The sequence below is a fragment of the Mauremys mutica genome, chromosome 2, assembly GCF_020497125.1.
Source record: "Mauremys mutica isolate MM-2020 ecotype Southern chromosome 2, ASM2049712v1, whole genome shotgun sequence".
In the NCBI taxonomy this organism is placed as follows: domain Eukaryota; kingdom Metazoa; phylum Chordata; order Testudines; family Geoemydidae; genus Mauremys; species Mauremys mutica.
The window spans coordinates 88,440,003-88,458,336 of NC_059073.1; the positions used below are offsets into that span (position 1 = coordinate 88,440,003).

Below are 18,334 nucleotides of genomic sequence, written 5' to 3' on the forward strand. Positions count from 1 at the left end.
TTAGTAGCACATATTACGCATGAACACATATGCATGTGAGGAGAATGGCTGAGCACATATAGCAGGTTACATAAATCCCAAGCATTCAAAGAAGAAAGGAAGTTGGAGGTAAAAGCTTAGGTTCTGCTTTGTCGCAGCAATGAGTGTAGTTTCATTTCAGCAAACATATACACTAGAAACTGTTCTTCATTCAAGGTTCTTTTTGTGTAAACAGCTTTCAAGTTACCCATATTTAAAACTAAAAATCACATTCTTTTTGGCAAATTTCTTGGTAGTAGTTTCGAACTTTTAATTGAAGCAATGGGGATTAATTTCTCTGACTTGGCTACAATCATAATTTATGTAAATATGTTTAAGTCTGAGTGAATCTTGAACCAGATCTGCATTTTGAAACTGCATATCAGTAGTACTTGCGTATATTCGCCATCCTTAAAAATGTACCATTTAATTTTATAACCATACAGTTTTGGATTGGAAGACTAATGATTTACATAAACCTGTTTATGCATTTCCATTTTCATGGGTGTTATATAATATAATGTATTGTGCTATTTATTTGCAATATGATAGCACAATTATGATTTTATTTACACAATTACTCCAATAAAGTCTGGATACAGCAAATGGAGAAAAATATTGCTATCTAGAAAATCTCAATAATATATTAAAAGTTACTAAAATTAGATTTATAAGTTCACAACTAAAAAGCCCTAATGAAATTTCAAATTGAGATGGAAGTGTGAGAAAAGGAAACTATGATTAGCTAAGAACTACGACAACCTCTTTTTAGGCACACTTTTAATTAAGGCAGAGAGGAGAGAATACAGTTTAAGAAAGATATAAGTGGAGTTGATGTATTTTGTCTCTGTGGAAGAAGCTACAGGATGTTGCCGGTAATATAAAGTAATTGTTAACAGTCACGATAGTAATTTAAGCTTGTACAGGTGGATCCCTGTATCTACATGGAGTTCACTGCAGAATTAGGACCTTAGTTTGCAACCCATACATCTTCCTCTTGGTTTGTGCCAGTGGAAAAATTCTTTGAGGACATATTGTCTTCATTTTTGCTATATTAACACCATGTAGGCGGCTGGCATGCTGAGACCACTGCCTATCATGCTGATCAATATTATTTTATTGTTTCCTTATACTCCTCTGTCCGTCTGTCTATCTGCTGTCTCTTGTCTTGTACTTAGGCTACATCTATACTATGAACTAGGAGTGTAATTCCCCTGCTTGCGTACATGGAGCTCACACATAACTATAGATAGCAGTGTAGCCATAGTAGCATGGGAAGTGGCAGCAGAGGCACAGCTTAGAGGTGCCAAGTACATCTGAAACCCCCCAGTTTCAGGCAGGTTTGCACTTGGCCTGTCTATCCAGGCCTCTACTGCCACTGTCTGTGCTACCACAGCGGCGGCACTGCTATTTATAGTTGTGTTAGCTCAACGAGAACTAGCACAAATATGTGTACACGAGCAGGGGGATGACGCTCCTAGCTCGTAGGATGAGAATGTAAAGTCTCTGGGGCAGGAACAGTCTTTTTGTTCTTTGTACAGTGCCTAGCACAATGGGGCTTGGTCCATGAATGGGGTTATGACAGGGTAGCTGGTTTCTGTGGATAGACTGAGCCCAGCGCCCCCTGGACTGGAGCAGGTGAGCCTAATCCAGCTAATTAGAGTGGTCCGTGCCTATAAAGGGCTGCTAGTAGGCGACTGGGAACGAAAGATGAGACAGGCTGAACTCTGGGCAGCAAAGGCCATACTGGTGTCGCGTTAACTCCTGTAGTGAGTCCCTGGAACAAGGTGGAGCCAGAATATCAGGGAAGCAATCCTGTGGCTGCTGCTCCAAGCCGAAAGCAGAGCTGGCTGAGGGTAGGAAGCTGCCAGGAGCTGGAGTGGCAGAGATCCCTGGGACGGGTGGCTCTGAAGCCTGGGGGCTAGGTATTGACTTAAGATTGTGTTCTGTTTGTTTAACCTTTGTTATAAAAGAATAAACATCCTTGACTGGGAGTGGCAGTGCATGCTTGGAGATGGGGTGCAGCAGCAATGGCACCCAGGGACAGGATTTCTGAGCACTATAATAATACAAATAATTAGGGTGGGTGGTGTGTGGCAGTATAGTGTACCACAAAGTGGGAAGCCTGAGGTCAGTTCCTCAGTAGGAGTTGGGAGAGTGAGATCTTCTTCCATCTGATGATTCTTCTTTGGTTACGTATTTTTGTGTATGTAATGTGTGTAGCATGATTTGTTTTTAGCATATAATTTAATATAAGATGATGAAAAGCTTATTTTTCAATTACTTTTATAAACTGGTTGAAGAGTTTCAGCCCTGGAAGCCCTAACAAAATAAGGAGGATTTCAAGGAGAGATTTAAAGGGTGAGGTTGTTTGGTGTCCAAGATCAGGGAGTTAATTGGTCACGTTGCTTGTATATTAAGAATGAATGAGGCAGTCACCAGGACCCCAACCCTGCAAACACTTATGCAAATGCTTAACTTTATGCATGAATAGTTCCCGCTGAACTTTGTGCTGGATTAAGGGCCTGCTTTGGACACATCTGAATCTAGATGTATGACAAGAAACCTTGGGTGTACATTATAGGATTAAGTTGTAACCTTAACAAAAGTATATGTTTAAGTGACTGAAATGTCTCTTTCTTGGTATTAGAGTTAGTTGTGTCTAATATTGCCTCTTATTCTTTATGCTGGAGTTATATGGAGACATGACTGACTAGTGTGGAAAGTCTGAGGGCAATACCTAGCTGATTCTACAGCAGAAAGAGAAGGGAATAAAAATGCTTAAAAGCAGTTGCACAATCAGATTCTTATGTGTATTTCAGCCTTTAAGCTGTGAATGAATAAGGTTCATTCATTGGTTCCATATACTCCTGGGGAAATTCTGCTCCACTGCGCATGTGAAGAATTTATATCTGTGACACTGACACTTCAATATTCACCACTGTCATGTAATTACGATATGCTTTGTACAGAGTATGTCTTGTGAGGTATCATTCTAAAAATCTTGATCTGCTAGACATTAATCTCTCATTGGATTGTATGTGTTATCTTTGTATATGAAGTTTCAGTATGTGTGTTACACTGAAACATGTTATGAGGTTGAAAACACGCACAAGTAGCCTTTCAGGTACAACAGTAAAAAGGCCAAACAATGTTAATGGCTTATTGAGGAAATGAACACAAGCACAGGATTACCTCAGGAACTGTGTACAATAGAAACCTCTCAGAGATAGCACTACACAATGGGAACTTCTGACCCAGGTCACAGCAAAAGAGCTTTCAAGCAAGTGGGGAGAAGATACAAAAGGGGGACAATGACATTGGGGGGCAGGACCTCAGTCTACCTGCAACAACACACCTGGAAACTCCTGATGGGCAAGGAATGAACTGTTGGAAGTGATGGTCCCAGGCTAGAAGGCTCATTAGCGTGTGTATGAAAACCTGGGAAAGCCAAAGCAACTTGTGCCTTAGGAGTCAGCCAGCCAGTTTATCACTCAGGGTGAGAATTTGCTAATTTATATCCTACTTATCTAGTGTGTTATGCTCAATTTGCGTTTTTTGTTTATTTACTAAGGTAATCTGCTTTGATCTGTTGGCTATCCCTTATAATTACTTAAAATTAGGGTCACCACACAGCAAGTGTGAAAAATCAGGACAGCGGGTGGGAGATAATAGGAGCCTATATAAGAGAGACCCAAAAATCAGGAGTGTCCCTATAAAATCGGGACATCTGGTCACTCTACTTAAAATCTACCACGTGCACTTAATAAACTTGTTTTTGTTTTTAAACCAGTTTGTGTAATTCATAACTGGGGGGCAAAAAGCTGTGTATATCTCTGTCCACAGTGAAGGAGAAGGCAAATTTCAATTAGCTTACACTGTACAGTTGTCGGTGCAGCACAAGACAATAAAATTTTGGATTTACTCTCCAAAAGGGGAGTGCACTTGAGTGCTGGGCAATTCCTTAGGTGAAAGCCTTCCCATGCAGCACTGATTTCAGTGTCTGTGTCTTTCTGCAGGTGGGTGTGTCCCTATTTGTGTGTATGCTAGGGGAGGCTTGAGGGCCTGGCTTGGCAGGACAGGGTGAGGGAGCTCAGCCTGCTGGAACAGGCGGGCTCAGTGCTACCCCAGTACATCAGGTGGCACCCCGGAAGGGGTGGGTGGGGAACCCATCACAATGTCCTCTGCAGATTTCTTTGCTTCCCAGCAGAAAAATGACTTTCTGATGGGGAAGCAAAGGGAAGCCACAAGAGCAGTCATGCAATCCTCCCCAGCAGTATGTTTCGCTTGCCCAAGGCAGCCAGCAGAGAGGTAAATCACTATGGAGTAGGAGGCAGAGCTGGGGAAAACCCGGCTGGTGGCTCCTACTCTGTGCTGGGCTCCGCTGTTAGTCCTGGCTGGGCTGATGAGGACGGGACTTCCTCTTCCCTTGCATGGCATCCAGGGCTGGGTCAGACCCACCCCTAGATTTCTCCCCTGGCTACAGGAAGCTCTGCAAAGTCCCTCCTTCCCCCTTCCCCCTGCTTCCTGCACCCATTGCTCCTCAGCTGCAGGCAGAGGGATCCCTTTACAGGGAGCTGCTCCCCATCCACCCAACCCCTGTGCATACAGAAGCCTTCATACCCAGACCCTCCCAGCAAGCCACATACTTCACACACCCAGAACCCCCCCGGATGAGCCCCAGTCTCCCTGGACCTGCACCACCCCAACAAACCATCCAGATCCCCCTGCCAAGCTCTATCCGCCCCCCCCCCCCACAACCAGACCCCCCCGCTGAGCCCCAACCACCTTCACCGGACCCCCTGCAGAGTCCCATTACCATTGCACCCAGAACTCCCCCCTCCCACCCCTGCAACAAGCCCCTGTGTATCCAGATTCCCCTCCTTACCCGGATCCCCCACTGAGCTGTCTGCACCCAGATTGTCCCACACAGAACCCTCTGAACCCACACCAGGATCTCCCCCACACTAAGCCCCTCCACATTTGGATCTTGCCTTGCTGAGCCTGCCTGACCACTCCTGGTGCACCTGGCATGGAGGGGCAGGGCCCTGGGTTGTTTCTGGGGCAGGCCCCGTCCTGGCACTGTGTCAGGGTTTGGTGCAGCCTCAGCTCTGAGTCTGTGTCCCAGGGGAGGGAGGGAAGCTGCACAGTGATCTCTCACCTCAGTGCAGCCAGTAGCCTGTGCTCCTTAGTACCATGCTGGAGCCTCCACATTTATTTGACAAATAAAATTTGCAGAATTTTAAAATACTGTGTGCAGAATTTTAAATTTTTGGGTGCAGAATTTCTTATTTTTTGGCACAGATTGCCTTCAGGAGTAGTTCCATATTTTCCTAACTTAGTTTTAGGGGATATTTTAGCATTCACTCTTACTAGAACATTTAGAGCTCAGTCATCTTTTTCTAAAAGATATGCTCTAGTTTAAACAAATTTAATTTATGGAAGTCCTATGGCCTCTATTATACAGGAGATCAGACTAGATCAGTGCTCCATTCTGGCTTTATAATAACCTATGAACCCAGCATAGCTCCTAGCACAGCCTCCAGTCCCCCCAGTCCATCAGCCAAGACACTGGAGCCAGCGCTGAGCTAGTACAGATCACTTTGCCAGCAACAGTCAGAGGCTGATAGATTGTGACTCAGTATGATCCAATTCTGAAAGAACAGGGAGATGAGTATAACCTGTCCCATAAACTCATCATTCACATCTTTAAGAAGTATCTAGATATAGCATCCAAGCAAGACTCTCATGAAGCAGAGCTTTCATGACTTCTGTCTGGTGGTTTTTTGCCACTTTACAAAAACAGAGGAAAAAATCACCAGGAATTTCAGTGGCTATGTTAGTTGTATCAACACTATATTAAAAAGACTTCTGTGAATTTTCTTGTTCTGTTTGAAATATGCTCACTATAAATGAAGCATCAAACTTGCATTAGGAATTCACAAGTTCAAACAATATTTTTAAACTAGTCTATTTTTGTTGCTATTCTTAAACTTTTCCCACAACTATTTCAATAAGATTAACTAGAAGCAAATTAAGTTTCTCAGTTTAATACATTCTAGAAGAACATTCAAGTTCTAAATAGGCCAACTATACAATTTACCAAAAAGTAAAGATTCAGAATTCTGTCATTATGGACTATTCAAATTAATCATCTATAATAAATATGTTCTGCAAGGAGCTATATTTATTCTTCACCTGCAGGGGCTGGATGCAGTTTTAGTTCTTTAAACAATTTTAGCCATTAGAAATCTTGTAGTACACAGACTATTCATATTTGTGGTATACATTTTATTGGAGATAATACATCAGGATAAAATATTTTGTTGTGACTTCAGAATATGGCTGATACACAAGTCTGGTGAGCAGACCCAGCTCCAAGAGAAAGCTGTATGGAACTGAATTTGAAGGCTAGTCTAAACACAAAGTCTTCTTAGGGCAGGTCTACACTAAGAGCGGGGGTCGAACTAGGGTACGCAAGTTCAGCTACGTGAATAGCGTAGCTGAATTCGAAGTACCCTAGTTCGAACTACTCACCCGTCCAGACGCCGCGGAATCGAAGTCCGTGGCTCCAAGGTCGACTCCGCCACCGCCTTTTGCAGTGGTGGAGTACCGAAGTCGACCCCGGCGCTTCCGGAGTTCGAACTATCGCGTCCAGATTAGACGCGATAGTTCGAACTCCGAGAAGTCGAACTCACCGCGTCGACCCGGCTGGTAAGTGTAGACTAGCCCTTAGAGCCAGAGTTCAGCAAACAAAGCTGATTCTTACAGAACATCTGAGCCCAGTTTTTCTAAAGCTAAAGGGAGACTTTAATTTCCATTTTTACAGTTATTCCCTTTAATGGGTAAATTAAAGCTTCAGGTTAACCTCTCTCTCTCAAAGAGTACAATCTCTGCAGCAAATTCAGAAATCTGCTGAAGGGAAGACCTGAGCAGAGTATACAGCTTCTCTAGAGTGGAAAACCATTGTGGGCCCAATCCAATTCCTACTGAAATAAAGAGAGTGCTGACTTCACTGTGATTGGATCAGGTCTTATATGCACCATTGTATATTTAAATTATAAATGAATGGAAGGTCTCCAACAAAGAGAGCACAGTGGATAATATTAGATTTTGCCATTTGATGTAATGCGTTACACATTTTATAGTGATTTGCATCTGAAGATCTCTAAGAACTTTACAAACATTAAGATTTATAACAACATCTTTGTGGGGTAGGAATTATCCTATCTTTATTTAGATGGGAAAAGAATCAGTGAGGTTAAGTGACTTAACCAAAGCCAGTGACAGAACAAGAATAGAACTAAGATCTCCTGGTTCCCACTCCCCAATCTCTTACAAACTATATATGTGGCTTCCTGTCCAGTTAAAGATACCTGGCATCCAAATTACCAACATGATAGCCGCAAACAGCAGTTGCTTCTCATTTGAATACAGAGAGATGGGTGGATTAATGTGAAAATATGCTTGACTGGCCTAGACCTCCTCTGGTCATCTTGCTTGCTTAGTGAACACAAACATGAGCTTTTTCTAAATGCTCTTTGAATTATATATAACTGCTTAATATCCCTAATCATTAAAGGACAGTTCTACTCTGAAAATGAAATGTGTGTTTGTCAGTTTGTGTATCAGATGTGCTCAGTCTAAAAGCGAAGAGACTTTTCTTTTCTCCTCTCAGCTGCCCGCACTGCAAGCTGGACCCTTAGACTCCTTACTAAATGTTTACTCTGACCCACTAACACACATTAAAACTACAAATTGTCTCATTTTACTTGCTAAAAAACACATTTTTCCTAGTGTGGATTTACCTGAGGTCATTTTCCCTTATTGTATAACCAGGTAAATTCATATCTGATTTGTTGTCCATTATTCCCTTTAGGGGTCTTTCAAGCTGGGTCACTTTCAGATGATATATACATAGTCTAATGAAAATTGCACAGTTGAATCCTGACTATAGGAGAGTTCTTCCCTCCCCCCAAATCCAGCCAGTAAAAGGAGATGACCCTTTTGGCACACACGGAAAAAAAACAAACCAAAAAAACCCACTGCAGACTTTTGGAAAAGAGGCTTGGTTATTTTAGAAAGCCAGCAGAAAATTCAGCCTCTTCAGGAGGTCTCTCAGTAATTCAGACTAATTATTTACAAGCAAGGTCACAACTGACAATAAAGCAAACAAGATTATGTACATGTGGAGTACTCCTTCAATCAGTGAAGAGTAGTTCTCTGAACAGCAGCTGCTCCCCTCTTAGGAGACTGTCCTCTTTACAAGTGCTGTTAGAAACTGGATGCAGCTGACCTGCTTCCTTTCTGTGAACTCCTTTGGGTCTTACTTGTCACTCTCCAGACAAAGGCAGGGAACCTGAGTTTGCAGGGAATTGGGGGAGGAAATCATAACCAGGAAGCCTTTTTTTGGGCTAACAGATGTGCACCCCCTTCCCACTGACAAGTTATGAATGGAGGCAATAATCAATAGCAACCATTTCATGTTTTCAGCAGCTGCTCTGAATTAGAGAAGTAAGGTAGAGTTTGTTGTATTGCTATGTTAAAGACTCATCTCACAAAGAGCACCATTGTAAGTAGCATACAGTACACCACTTTCTGCCTCACACATTTGTGCATCTGTAGGAAAGAAAATCTTATTCCTTCGGGCAGAAGATTCCAAGATCTCTTGTAGACAGAGGTAGAAAAAAAAATCTTCTGATAATGCTACTTCAGCGATTAATGAGGTTATATGAGAGCAATACAGAGCTCACCTGCTTGGACTTCATAGACTGAAGAATCCTGAAGCAGTGTACCATTGTTAAGGTCAAACTAGTCATGTCTGCCGGCACTGACACAGATATTGCTCCAATGACCATCTTTTTAAAATGTAATGCATGCTGTTCTGTACAAGTGTACAAACTACTAGAGTATGTGTATCAAGGCTGATTCCCCACTCTGGCACTTTGAGTGCAGAAGGTGTGGGGGGGGGAGGGGGCACAAGGATTCTAAAAATTAATACTGACCACTCCAAGCTTGTATTAAACTCCCAAGGTTACAGCTTTTCTCTGACCTTGGATGGGTAGATGCTGCCACCACCCAAGTGCACAAAACCCCTTTTTGGAATCCAGGAAGGCGCACTTGGGAATTCCTTCCTGTGGGGTACCCTCAAGCCCTTTCACACACACCCCTCCAGGGAAGAGCTGAGAAAGAAAACAAAGGAAATTAGCTGTTGCCCACAGCTAATTAAACAACATATGCACAAACCTCTTAGGACACAAAAATCCAATCCTGTTCTTAAAAAGAGTAAATTTTATTAAAAAGGAAAAAAAAATACATCTAGAACTTAGGCTTTTTGCTAGGTCTTAAAAAAATACCAAAAATTAAGCATCAAGATAGCTCTCTTGAGGTTCAACTTAAAGGTTTCAAACAAAACAAAAGCATTTGGGGGTTAGCACAGAGGAGTCCACAAGCCAATAAGAAAAATAAAAGATAAACCTAATCGCGTCTTTCGAGACATTCCCTGATCTACTTACATATTTGGAGGTTTCAAATAAGTAGTCTCTAGATATGAGCAGATGTTTTTTCATATCTGGCTTAAAGCTTCCTACAGCATAGTTCAGCCCTATTCCTGCTTTGCATCTCCTCTCTCCGGAGAACAACAGCAGCAGACAAAGGGAAAGTTTTTTCCCCAATTTAAAAAAGTTATAGCCCTCCCATTGGCTCTTTTGGTCAGGTGCCCACTCCCTTCTTTTTACCTATGGGCTTTTTAAAAAAACAAAACAAACAAAAAAACCCCAAACAAACAAAAAAACCCTTTACAGGTAAAGCAAGTAGAGAACAGCTATTAAGAGGGATTTTATAGCCAACTGGCTGGCTGAGTGTCCATAAAAGGGAGCTACCCTCTGCTTCATTTATCACAGTGTGTGTACCCTGATCATAGACTGATCACTTTGAGGCAATTTATTTCAGTCAGTCAATATATAGATAAATAAAAGTTCTTTTCAAACTAAAAATTAAACTTCTTATTTGTACCTTTATACAAGGGAGATCAGGTCAACAAGAGTATATGAATAAATCCAGCTTTCACTATAGTTGATAATTCATTTAGGTGAATTTATTTCCCATTAATGTTGCTAGACTGAAACCACTGGAAAACAAGTTATCATTAAATATATCAGAGGGATAAATACCAGGGAGGGAGAGGAATTATTTCAGCTCAGTAGTAATGTGGACACGAGAACAAATGGATATAAATTGGCAGTCGGGAAGTTTAGGCTTGAAATTAGACGAAGGTTTCTAACCATCAGGGGAGTGAAATTCTGGAACAGCCTACCGAGGGAAACAGTGGGGGCGAAGGACCTCTCTGGCTTTAAGATTAAGCTTGATAAGTTTATGGAGGGAATGGTTTGATAGGATAACATGATTTAGTCAATAGGTCAATAATGTGCCACCACTGGTAATTAGTACCGAGGGTCAATGTTGGGATATTGAAAGTCTTTTTCCTGAGTGTCTGGCTGGAGAGTCTTGCCCGCATGCTCAGGGTTCAGCTGATCGCCATATTTGGGGTCGGGAAGGAATTTTCCTCCAGGGTAGATTGGCAGTGGCCCTGGAGGTTTTTCGCCTTCCTCCGCAGCATGGGGCAGGGGTCGCTTGCTGGAAGATTATCTGCTACTTGAAGTCTTTAAATCAGGATTTGGGGACTTCAACAGCAGAGTCAAGGGAGAGAATTATTTCAGGAGTGGGTGGGTCAGCTTTTGTGGCCTGCATCTTGCGGGAGGTCAGACTAGATGATCATAATGGTCCCTTCTGATCTTAAGTTCTATGATTCCATGATTCTATGATTTATCCATAGAGCAAGTACAGCAGACATTAGCGAGCAATTTTCTCTAGAAGAACATATTCTCATTCCTGACCTGGAGGGACAAACTGTAGAGGTAAGAGTAACTCATTCTTTTTTTCCCCATTCACGGCTTTATTTATCTGCTTAGTAGATGCAGATTATTCCCAAGGCCAGTAGTTGATATGTCTGGAACAAAAAACCCCACCAAAACCAACACTAAGACCATCTCATTTAACATGACTACTGCACAGAAACCTAATTTCCATTATTTCTGGTGATCACTAATGATCTACTTTGGATTCAACCCATTGACCTGAAAATGAAATGTGCCTTCAACTCTTTATCTGAATTTGACTTAACATATGATCAGGATAATTTAAGAAAATAAATTGTATTTCAACTCTCACTATATTAACACATTTAAGTTTTTTTTGGCAAATTAGATTCAGATCTTAAATTAATACTAGCGCTAATTCTGACCACACCTTAATCTTTTTTATTTCATTGTATGTTTCAAGTACTTGCATAATTCATGCATAACTTAACCACTCAGCCACACCAAACTCATTGCAATTCAACCTTTATATCATACTGTGCCAAGCTTGTAGGGTTTGCAAACCCTATCTTATGACCAGTAGAAATTTTGCTATATAATGAGTTCTGTCAGTCCCGAGCTAAGGAGCAGTAATCTTACACTGTGCATGCTTTTAAATCTTACATTGATCTTTATGAATTGGCTTCTCTTTCTACTTTTGTAAGAACAGACTAGAATACTGGAGGGCAACATTTACAGCCATAAGGGATATTGCATGATAACCAGTAGGCACCTAGTCCATGCTCTACCCAGCTACTGCTATTTTCAAGGGTCAAACTTCCTTTGGAGGTAAGGCAGTTCATGCTAAAGAACTCTCAGGATCTTACTATAGGGTATCTTCAGAGAAGCAAAGTTACAGGTATATAATTCTCTCTTTGTTTCTTACTCCCCTAAGGGCTTTGGTGGTGCATTGGAGACAGAGTTTAGGATTGAGAGCAGCCCCTGCAATCAAGTAACAAGCAAAAAACACGATGTAGTATCATGTGGTCACATCAGACTAAATACCAGACCCCAACCTCTGCAGCTTTTAAATTAGACAGGATTATGACTATTTTACTACTCAGACCAGTAAAAACATCTGTTTAAGTATGCAGCTGCTATCTCTTCAATTGCATTTTAATGTGACTTCTAAAATTCCTTTGGTACAGGATGCACTCACAATCTGCAGTGTCATTGTGCCAGTTGGCAATACTATTAGCTTTAAACATTTTATGTACAGCTGTGTCAGTGACAGAGTTATTGTTGCAGGAAAATGGTGCTGAGCAGTGAATACCCTGAAGTAAAAGTCCAAGCTAGTTAGAAGTTATAGAAATATGCTTGCTCAATTATCCTCATATATAAATACTGCCAGGTTTAACTAACTCCTACCTTTTCTTCCCTCTTTCATGACTGTAAGCACCTTTACAGGTAGAAAATACTAGGTATTAAAGGGCTATAATCTAGAAGAGAAAGGTGTAACAGGGGAGTGGTAGATTCTCTCTCTCTTGAGGTCTTCAGATCAAGATTGGATGCCTTTCTGGAATATATGCTTTAGCCAAACACAATTTCTGGTTTACTCAGATAAATTATTGAGCTCAATACAAGGGTAACTGGGTGAAATTTAATGACCTGGGATTACAGGAGGTTAGACTAGATGATCTAATGGTCTCTTCTTGCTTTAAAAACTTTAGGAAACTACCATTCTTGGCAGCTAATAAAGATGGAATAAAATTTATGCAAGCTTATATTATCCCAACATTAGATCTTTAGCAAAATAAATACATTTTTATATGTTTAACATTTTCAGACTCACTTCTGAAAACAAAAGCATTCCTTATGCAGGAATATACACATACATAGTTTGAAGGTTTAAAACAAAATGGATCTGAGTGCAAAATAATGTCAGAAAATTGCCTTAAAGACACATTCTTTTTGCTCATGCCCAGACAAATCAAAATTACTGGTTTTGATTCAATATTTCTGCATTGGAGGCGGGGAGAGAGAATCACATTTGGGTTGAGAATAAGCATATATGGCTACAACTTGAAAGATACATTTTGATAAGTTACTAAAAATACGATATTGGAAAGTAATTCTTAGTGGTGCTATAATGTACTTTATAATTTGTAAGAGACATAATTAAATGTTACCTTTATTTTGAAATATGCCTATATAAAATTAATGTTTATAGATGAACATCTTAGGTTTAATGAATGGACAAGACGAATTAGTTTGTAACAGCTAGATAACAACACTGTATTGTCACTTTATAGTAGGGTGCCCAGATGTCCCGATTTTATAGGGACAGTCCCAATTTTTGGGTCTTTTTCTTATATAGGCTCCTATTACCCCACATCTCCTGTCCCGATTTTTCACATTTGCTGTCTGGTCACCCTACTTTATAGAATCATCTTTTCCTAGTTTGTGCCAACTACTGAATGCTTTAATAATTTGGTATTCATTACACTATGAAAACAAAGTGGTAGGTAGTGGAATTATTTATAATAATTGGCTTTATATGGCATATAGTTTTGCAAGCTTTTTTTTTTAATATCTGGAATTCATTGTAAGACAGACTGCAGTTTGGGCAGTGCAGAGTTCATTTTCTTGTGATCTGACCCTGGTCTATTGCAGTCTCCCATCCACCCAATGACACAAAGAAGTGTGTGTGTGTTTGGGGGCGGGGGGGAAAGACGGAAACTAGTCCACTCTGTAGGCTGCCTGAAATACTGTTGCTGAATTCAGCAAGCAGACAAAACCTCAAGGCATAGACCCCAAGGTTTGGTTCTGGCTGAACTGAACTGTACTGCAACTATGACTTCGGGTGGGGAAGATGGTGCAAAAAGGATTTCACATCTCTTTTACAGCCTTCTAATTTGGGCCAACAAAAGGCCAATTCACTCATTGGCATGTGTTAAAGCAGTCACCACTGGGGTTAGCCAGAACACAAGGGAACTTTGTCCATGCCACCTTCTCATGGAGCATACACCTTCCACTGTGAGGAGCTACATTACCAAAGGATGTCCTCTACAATGTAGGACCTCCAGGTACCTGTCTGAAATGGCTTTACAGTCCCTGTACATTCGCAAAGAGCCTGACCCATAGCGTCTAAGTGATTAGCAAGTCAACCAATGCAGTGAACCATAATTAAACAAAAAAAAAATCTCTTCTCTTTGGATTAGCTTCTCCATTCCTTGGCACCTATCTTCAGTGAATTAAATGTGGGTGTAAAACACTATCACATCAAAGCGGTAGCATCTTATGCCCATTTTGCACAGGTGTAAACAAGACACATTGTGGAAATCAGTGAAGGATTAGGCCCATTTTCTTCTGAACACTGAAAGATGCCCCTCATTTACTGGCTTTGGTCCATCGGGTCCAATGATTTATAGGTACCTGTATATTGGTAGCAATGGGTGCGAGAATTTAAGGAAATAGGTATAGGTAGCAGGAATTTAAAGGAAAATATCAATTTTGTCAAGAGTCAGTTGGGTTAGCCTTTTAAAAGTTCTATTTAAGTCAGAAGATTTACTTCTATTTCACAATTTATAATCTAGTATAAATTAGTGCTGTGGAGTAACTTATTCATTATTATTTCAGAAGTTGATAGATTTTTGAATATGAACAAAATGAAGCTATAGCTGCCTACAGCTAAATAAGATGCATTATCCTAAATCCTATTTATTTTCTGGAACCAAAGGCTACTGGATGTTTATCATTGTAGACATTAAGCTTAAGGAAATCACTGTATAACCATTTCCAGTTATACAAACAATCTTTATGTGCTGTGAAAGGCACATAAATGAAACAGAGTACCAGCTCATACATCATAAGATAAGAGCAGAAAATTTAAGACAGAATGAAACTCCTATTCCAAAGCAAACATGGAAATTGTTTTGTAGCACAGCTACTATAAGAAAGATAAAGGTTTACAAACTATTTCCCCAAACTTCTTATATAATTGGAAACTTCTTGTATGTAAAATAGAACTAATACCCAGACTGATTTGTAATAAGAAAACTGATTAAAAATGCAATCCACTCAAGCTTTTTCCTCTCATTTTAGGATAATGTCAAACTCCCATGATTGATTTCTAACCTCCTAGATATCCCTATTCATTACCTTATCTATGATATGGCACCAATTGTTATAAGGGAACATGAGCAAAAGAATTGCTGATTTTTCTTATTGACTGAAACAGAATCGTTGCATAAAACAATTTCCTATTTATGGATTAGGCATGTGAAAAGAAAGTTCTGTGTAGCACAAGTTATCAATGGAAGATTTGTTGTCAGTTTATTGCCATTCTTGGGGGGTGGTGGTGGAATTGTTTTCATTATTTTATCTCTTGCTGCAGTACTCCAGTCCCATGGTGCCTTTTTACAATGCTATGCTTAATGGTGAGAGACATCTGGACTGTCAGATAAAAGGTGTATGAAGGGATGCTACAATAAACAGAATCTGGTTCAGTTAAGACAAACAGCTTGTTTCCTTGGTTTTCTTTCCAATCCAAAACAGTCGGGGGGGGGGGGGGGGAGGGATGTATCTAATTAGCAAGCAACTGGGCAACTTGAAATACAGGCCTAATATTTTGATTGTTGAAAACAGATAACTTTTCAAAATGCTGTGTTTTTCAGTTGTCAGGCTGACCAATTCAATCCAAACAGGCTTTCTGAGGCTATTATATCCTTCCAGCATTTCAGACTCCTATCTCTTTAACTGACAGGATACACTCTCAAAGCAAAAGAAATTTGAGATTAGGAAAATGAAAACTTTAAAAATTAAACCCGCTCAAGTCTCTCTTATCTCTCTTCTGCTACACTGGTCAGGACCAGTTATACTAGTACCCTAAGTTTTGGGGAAGAAGTGAGCTCCCCTTTACAAATGCCATTTTACACAAGTTATGTTTACACACACCAGCCTGATTTTCTTCAGTTTCTCCCCATTCCACCAAACTACATTGAGTCCAGTGCAACTCCGGTGATGATCTTTTCAGCAATGATTGTGCATCTTAAGCCTTTTGGGTCAGATACTACAAGGCACTCAGTGGAGTTTGAGTAAGGATTGCAGGAGGGGCCTGAGTGAACTCTCCCATTCAGATACTCTAGATCAGTGCTTCTCAAGCTATCTGATGTGGGGGACCAGCAATTTTTTTCCCCAATGTGCCAGGGACCAGTGCCATATTATTATCTTATTTGACGCTCTTATGCGGAAACTCGCTGCGGACCGGCAGCCGATGGCTTGCGGACCGGCACCGGTCCGTGGACCACCAGTTTGAGAAGCACTGCTCTAGATCTCCTCAATCGGCAAGTAACATTTTCAAAAGGACCTGGGTGACTTAGAAGCCTATCCCTGAGGGAAAGCCTCTGGAACCCTTTTGAAAAGGAGAGGCAGGCTCCCCCCCTCACTGGGGCACCATGCTGTGCCCTCTCCCCGCTCTCTGGTACAGCTGCTCTCTTGCCTGCCCCCAAGGATCTTTCTCTTGACAGCAGCCACCTAGGTGACCTTTTGTTTCGAACTTACCCAAGTTTAGCCCTAGGCAGCCTCCCCTCCTCCTCTTCCGCCTGGAGTCCACCAACCCAGCTAGCAAGACTGTGCGTTTTCCTTCTCTTTCCCTCTCCCCCCTCCCCCCAAAAAAGAGCCTTTCCAGCCTCCCTCCCTCAGCCCTCGGGCTGGAGGCTGAGCTGCCTCGCTGTCCCACAAGCAGCTGTAGCCAGGCGCACTCGGCAGCAGAGCCTGAGCCCCAGCGCCAGCAGAGCCCCCCATATCCCCGCCAAACTTAGCCCTGCCAGGTGGCCCCGAGAGCGGCTCCGGGGGGCGGAGGGTCTGGGGCTCCGCCCGGCGCTTGCCCAAGGGGACCGCAGCCTCCGCGAAGCCAGGCGCGTCTGCAGGGGCCGGGCGCGGCGCTCCCAGGTGAGTAGCCAGGGGATGCTCAGCCCCCTCCCCAGCCCAGGAGAGCAGGGCCCGGCCCGCCTGCACCCCGGCCAATGGGCGCGGGAGAGGGGAGCGCGTTACCTGGAGCAAACACCATGCTCGTCTCCGGCCGGGCGCCGCGGACAGGGCGGGAGGAGGCGGGAGGGCCGGGGCGCAGGAGCGGGCGGGGGTGTCGCAGGGGCCCCGGCACCTTGGACAGCTCCCAGGCGAGGCGCTTCCCGAGGGCAGGAGGCTTCCTCAGCGGCGGCGGGACGCGGGCTCCCTCCACAATGCACCGCTCCAGCGGCAAGGGGAGGAGGGGGACCGGGACTCGGCGCATTCCTCGGTCCTTTGCCTGCTGCACACGCCAGTCCTGCGCAAGGAGCCAGCACAAGCCTCCCCTTAGCCTGGCGCAGCAGCGGGAGGAAGGGGAAGGCGGGAGAGGGAATAGCAGCGCTTCCCAGCGGGGACAAGCTAATTGCTCTTAATTAACTCCTGTCAGCGGCCCCACTGGAAGCTGCCTGACATTTAGGGGTTTGCCTTTCAACCGTCTGCAACCTTGGCTAATGGGCTCAGGCTTCGTGGGACTCCGTGAGGCTGGGTTTAGTTCCCTAGGGTTAAGATTTGAGAGACTTCACAAGTTGATCTCCTGGGCTGGCCGCCGTCTACCTAGGTGCTGAGGCGTTTAGGCCACGCGAGTAAGGCGAGAAGAAATGTGAACGAGGCTGGGAGAAATAAAGAAGAGGTTGCTGATGCCCCAAAGAGCAAATGAAGGGTAGACGGAGGCACAGGGGTGGAGGAGAAAACAATTCACTAACTTTTGGACCCTCCTAATCTCTGTGGTTGTTTTGAGGGATAAAATTTAGCAGCCACATGTCTCACAAAGCAATTTCTTCCCCGCCACCCTGGAATTTAGAACAATCCCTGGTCAGACAGAGATTGAACACAAATGTAGGGGAGCTCCTTGTAGACTGACCTCTAGCCCTGCGTGCCATGTTCCCGTACAGGCTGTTCAAGCAATACAAATTAAGCAAAGTAGAAAGCAGGTGGCAAACATGCATTTCTGCAGGGCACAATACAGTTTTGCACTCAGTCTTCATAATTCACACCCCCACCTTCAACTTGCTCCTTTTCTACTCAACCATCTTTCTCCCTAACCCGCTCCTCTCCTTCCCCCAAAAGAATAAATATGGTGAAATTCAGAACTCTGTGTGTGAGTTATGGAAATCAAATAAACTTATAGTTCTTAACATTTTTTTAAAGAAGTCATTCACACCTAACAGTAAATTAACTCAAATGTGGCATCATCAAACTCAAGATACTACTCTTTTAGTGATAACTCCCACTACTTCTTACTGCTCTTTTTCAGGAAACTACATTTCCCCCTGGTTATAGAGCTATCCTTACTGCCCTCCAGGCTCCTTTTCATCCACAATCGTCTCAGATTTTGCCTCCTGGCTGCCCTCATCCTCAGCAACTTCAATTTTCCTATGACCATCCTGTTCATC

General features: G+C 42.6%; 1 protein-coding gene across 2 annotated transcripts in view; it reads right to left on the minus strand.

Annotated features, from left to right (window-relative positions):
• The window catches only part of AKAIN1 (A-kinase anchor inhibitor 1), a 41,148-nt gene that overhangs the window by 14,289 nt on the left and 8,525 nt on the right, over positions 1 to 18,334 (minus strand). The window contains exon 1 of one of the 2 annotated variants that reach the window (XM_045007003.1): positions 16,929 to 17,117. The exons of the other annotated variant lie outside the window; for it this stretch is intronic. Within the exon in view, the coding sequence (XP_044862938.1) occupies positions 16,929 to 16,944 (16 nt within the window). The 5' untranslated portion in view covers positions 16,945 to 17,117. Of the gene's footprint in view, positions 1 to 16,928; positions 17,118 to 18,334 lie in introns of those variants that run through there. 2 annotated transcript variants of the gene reach the window in all.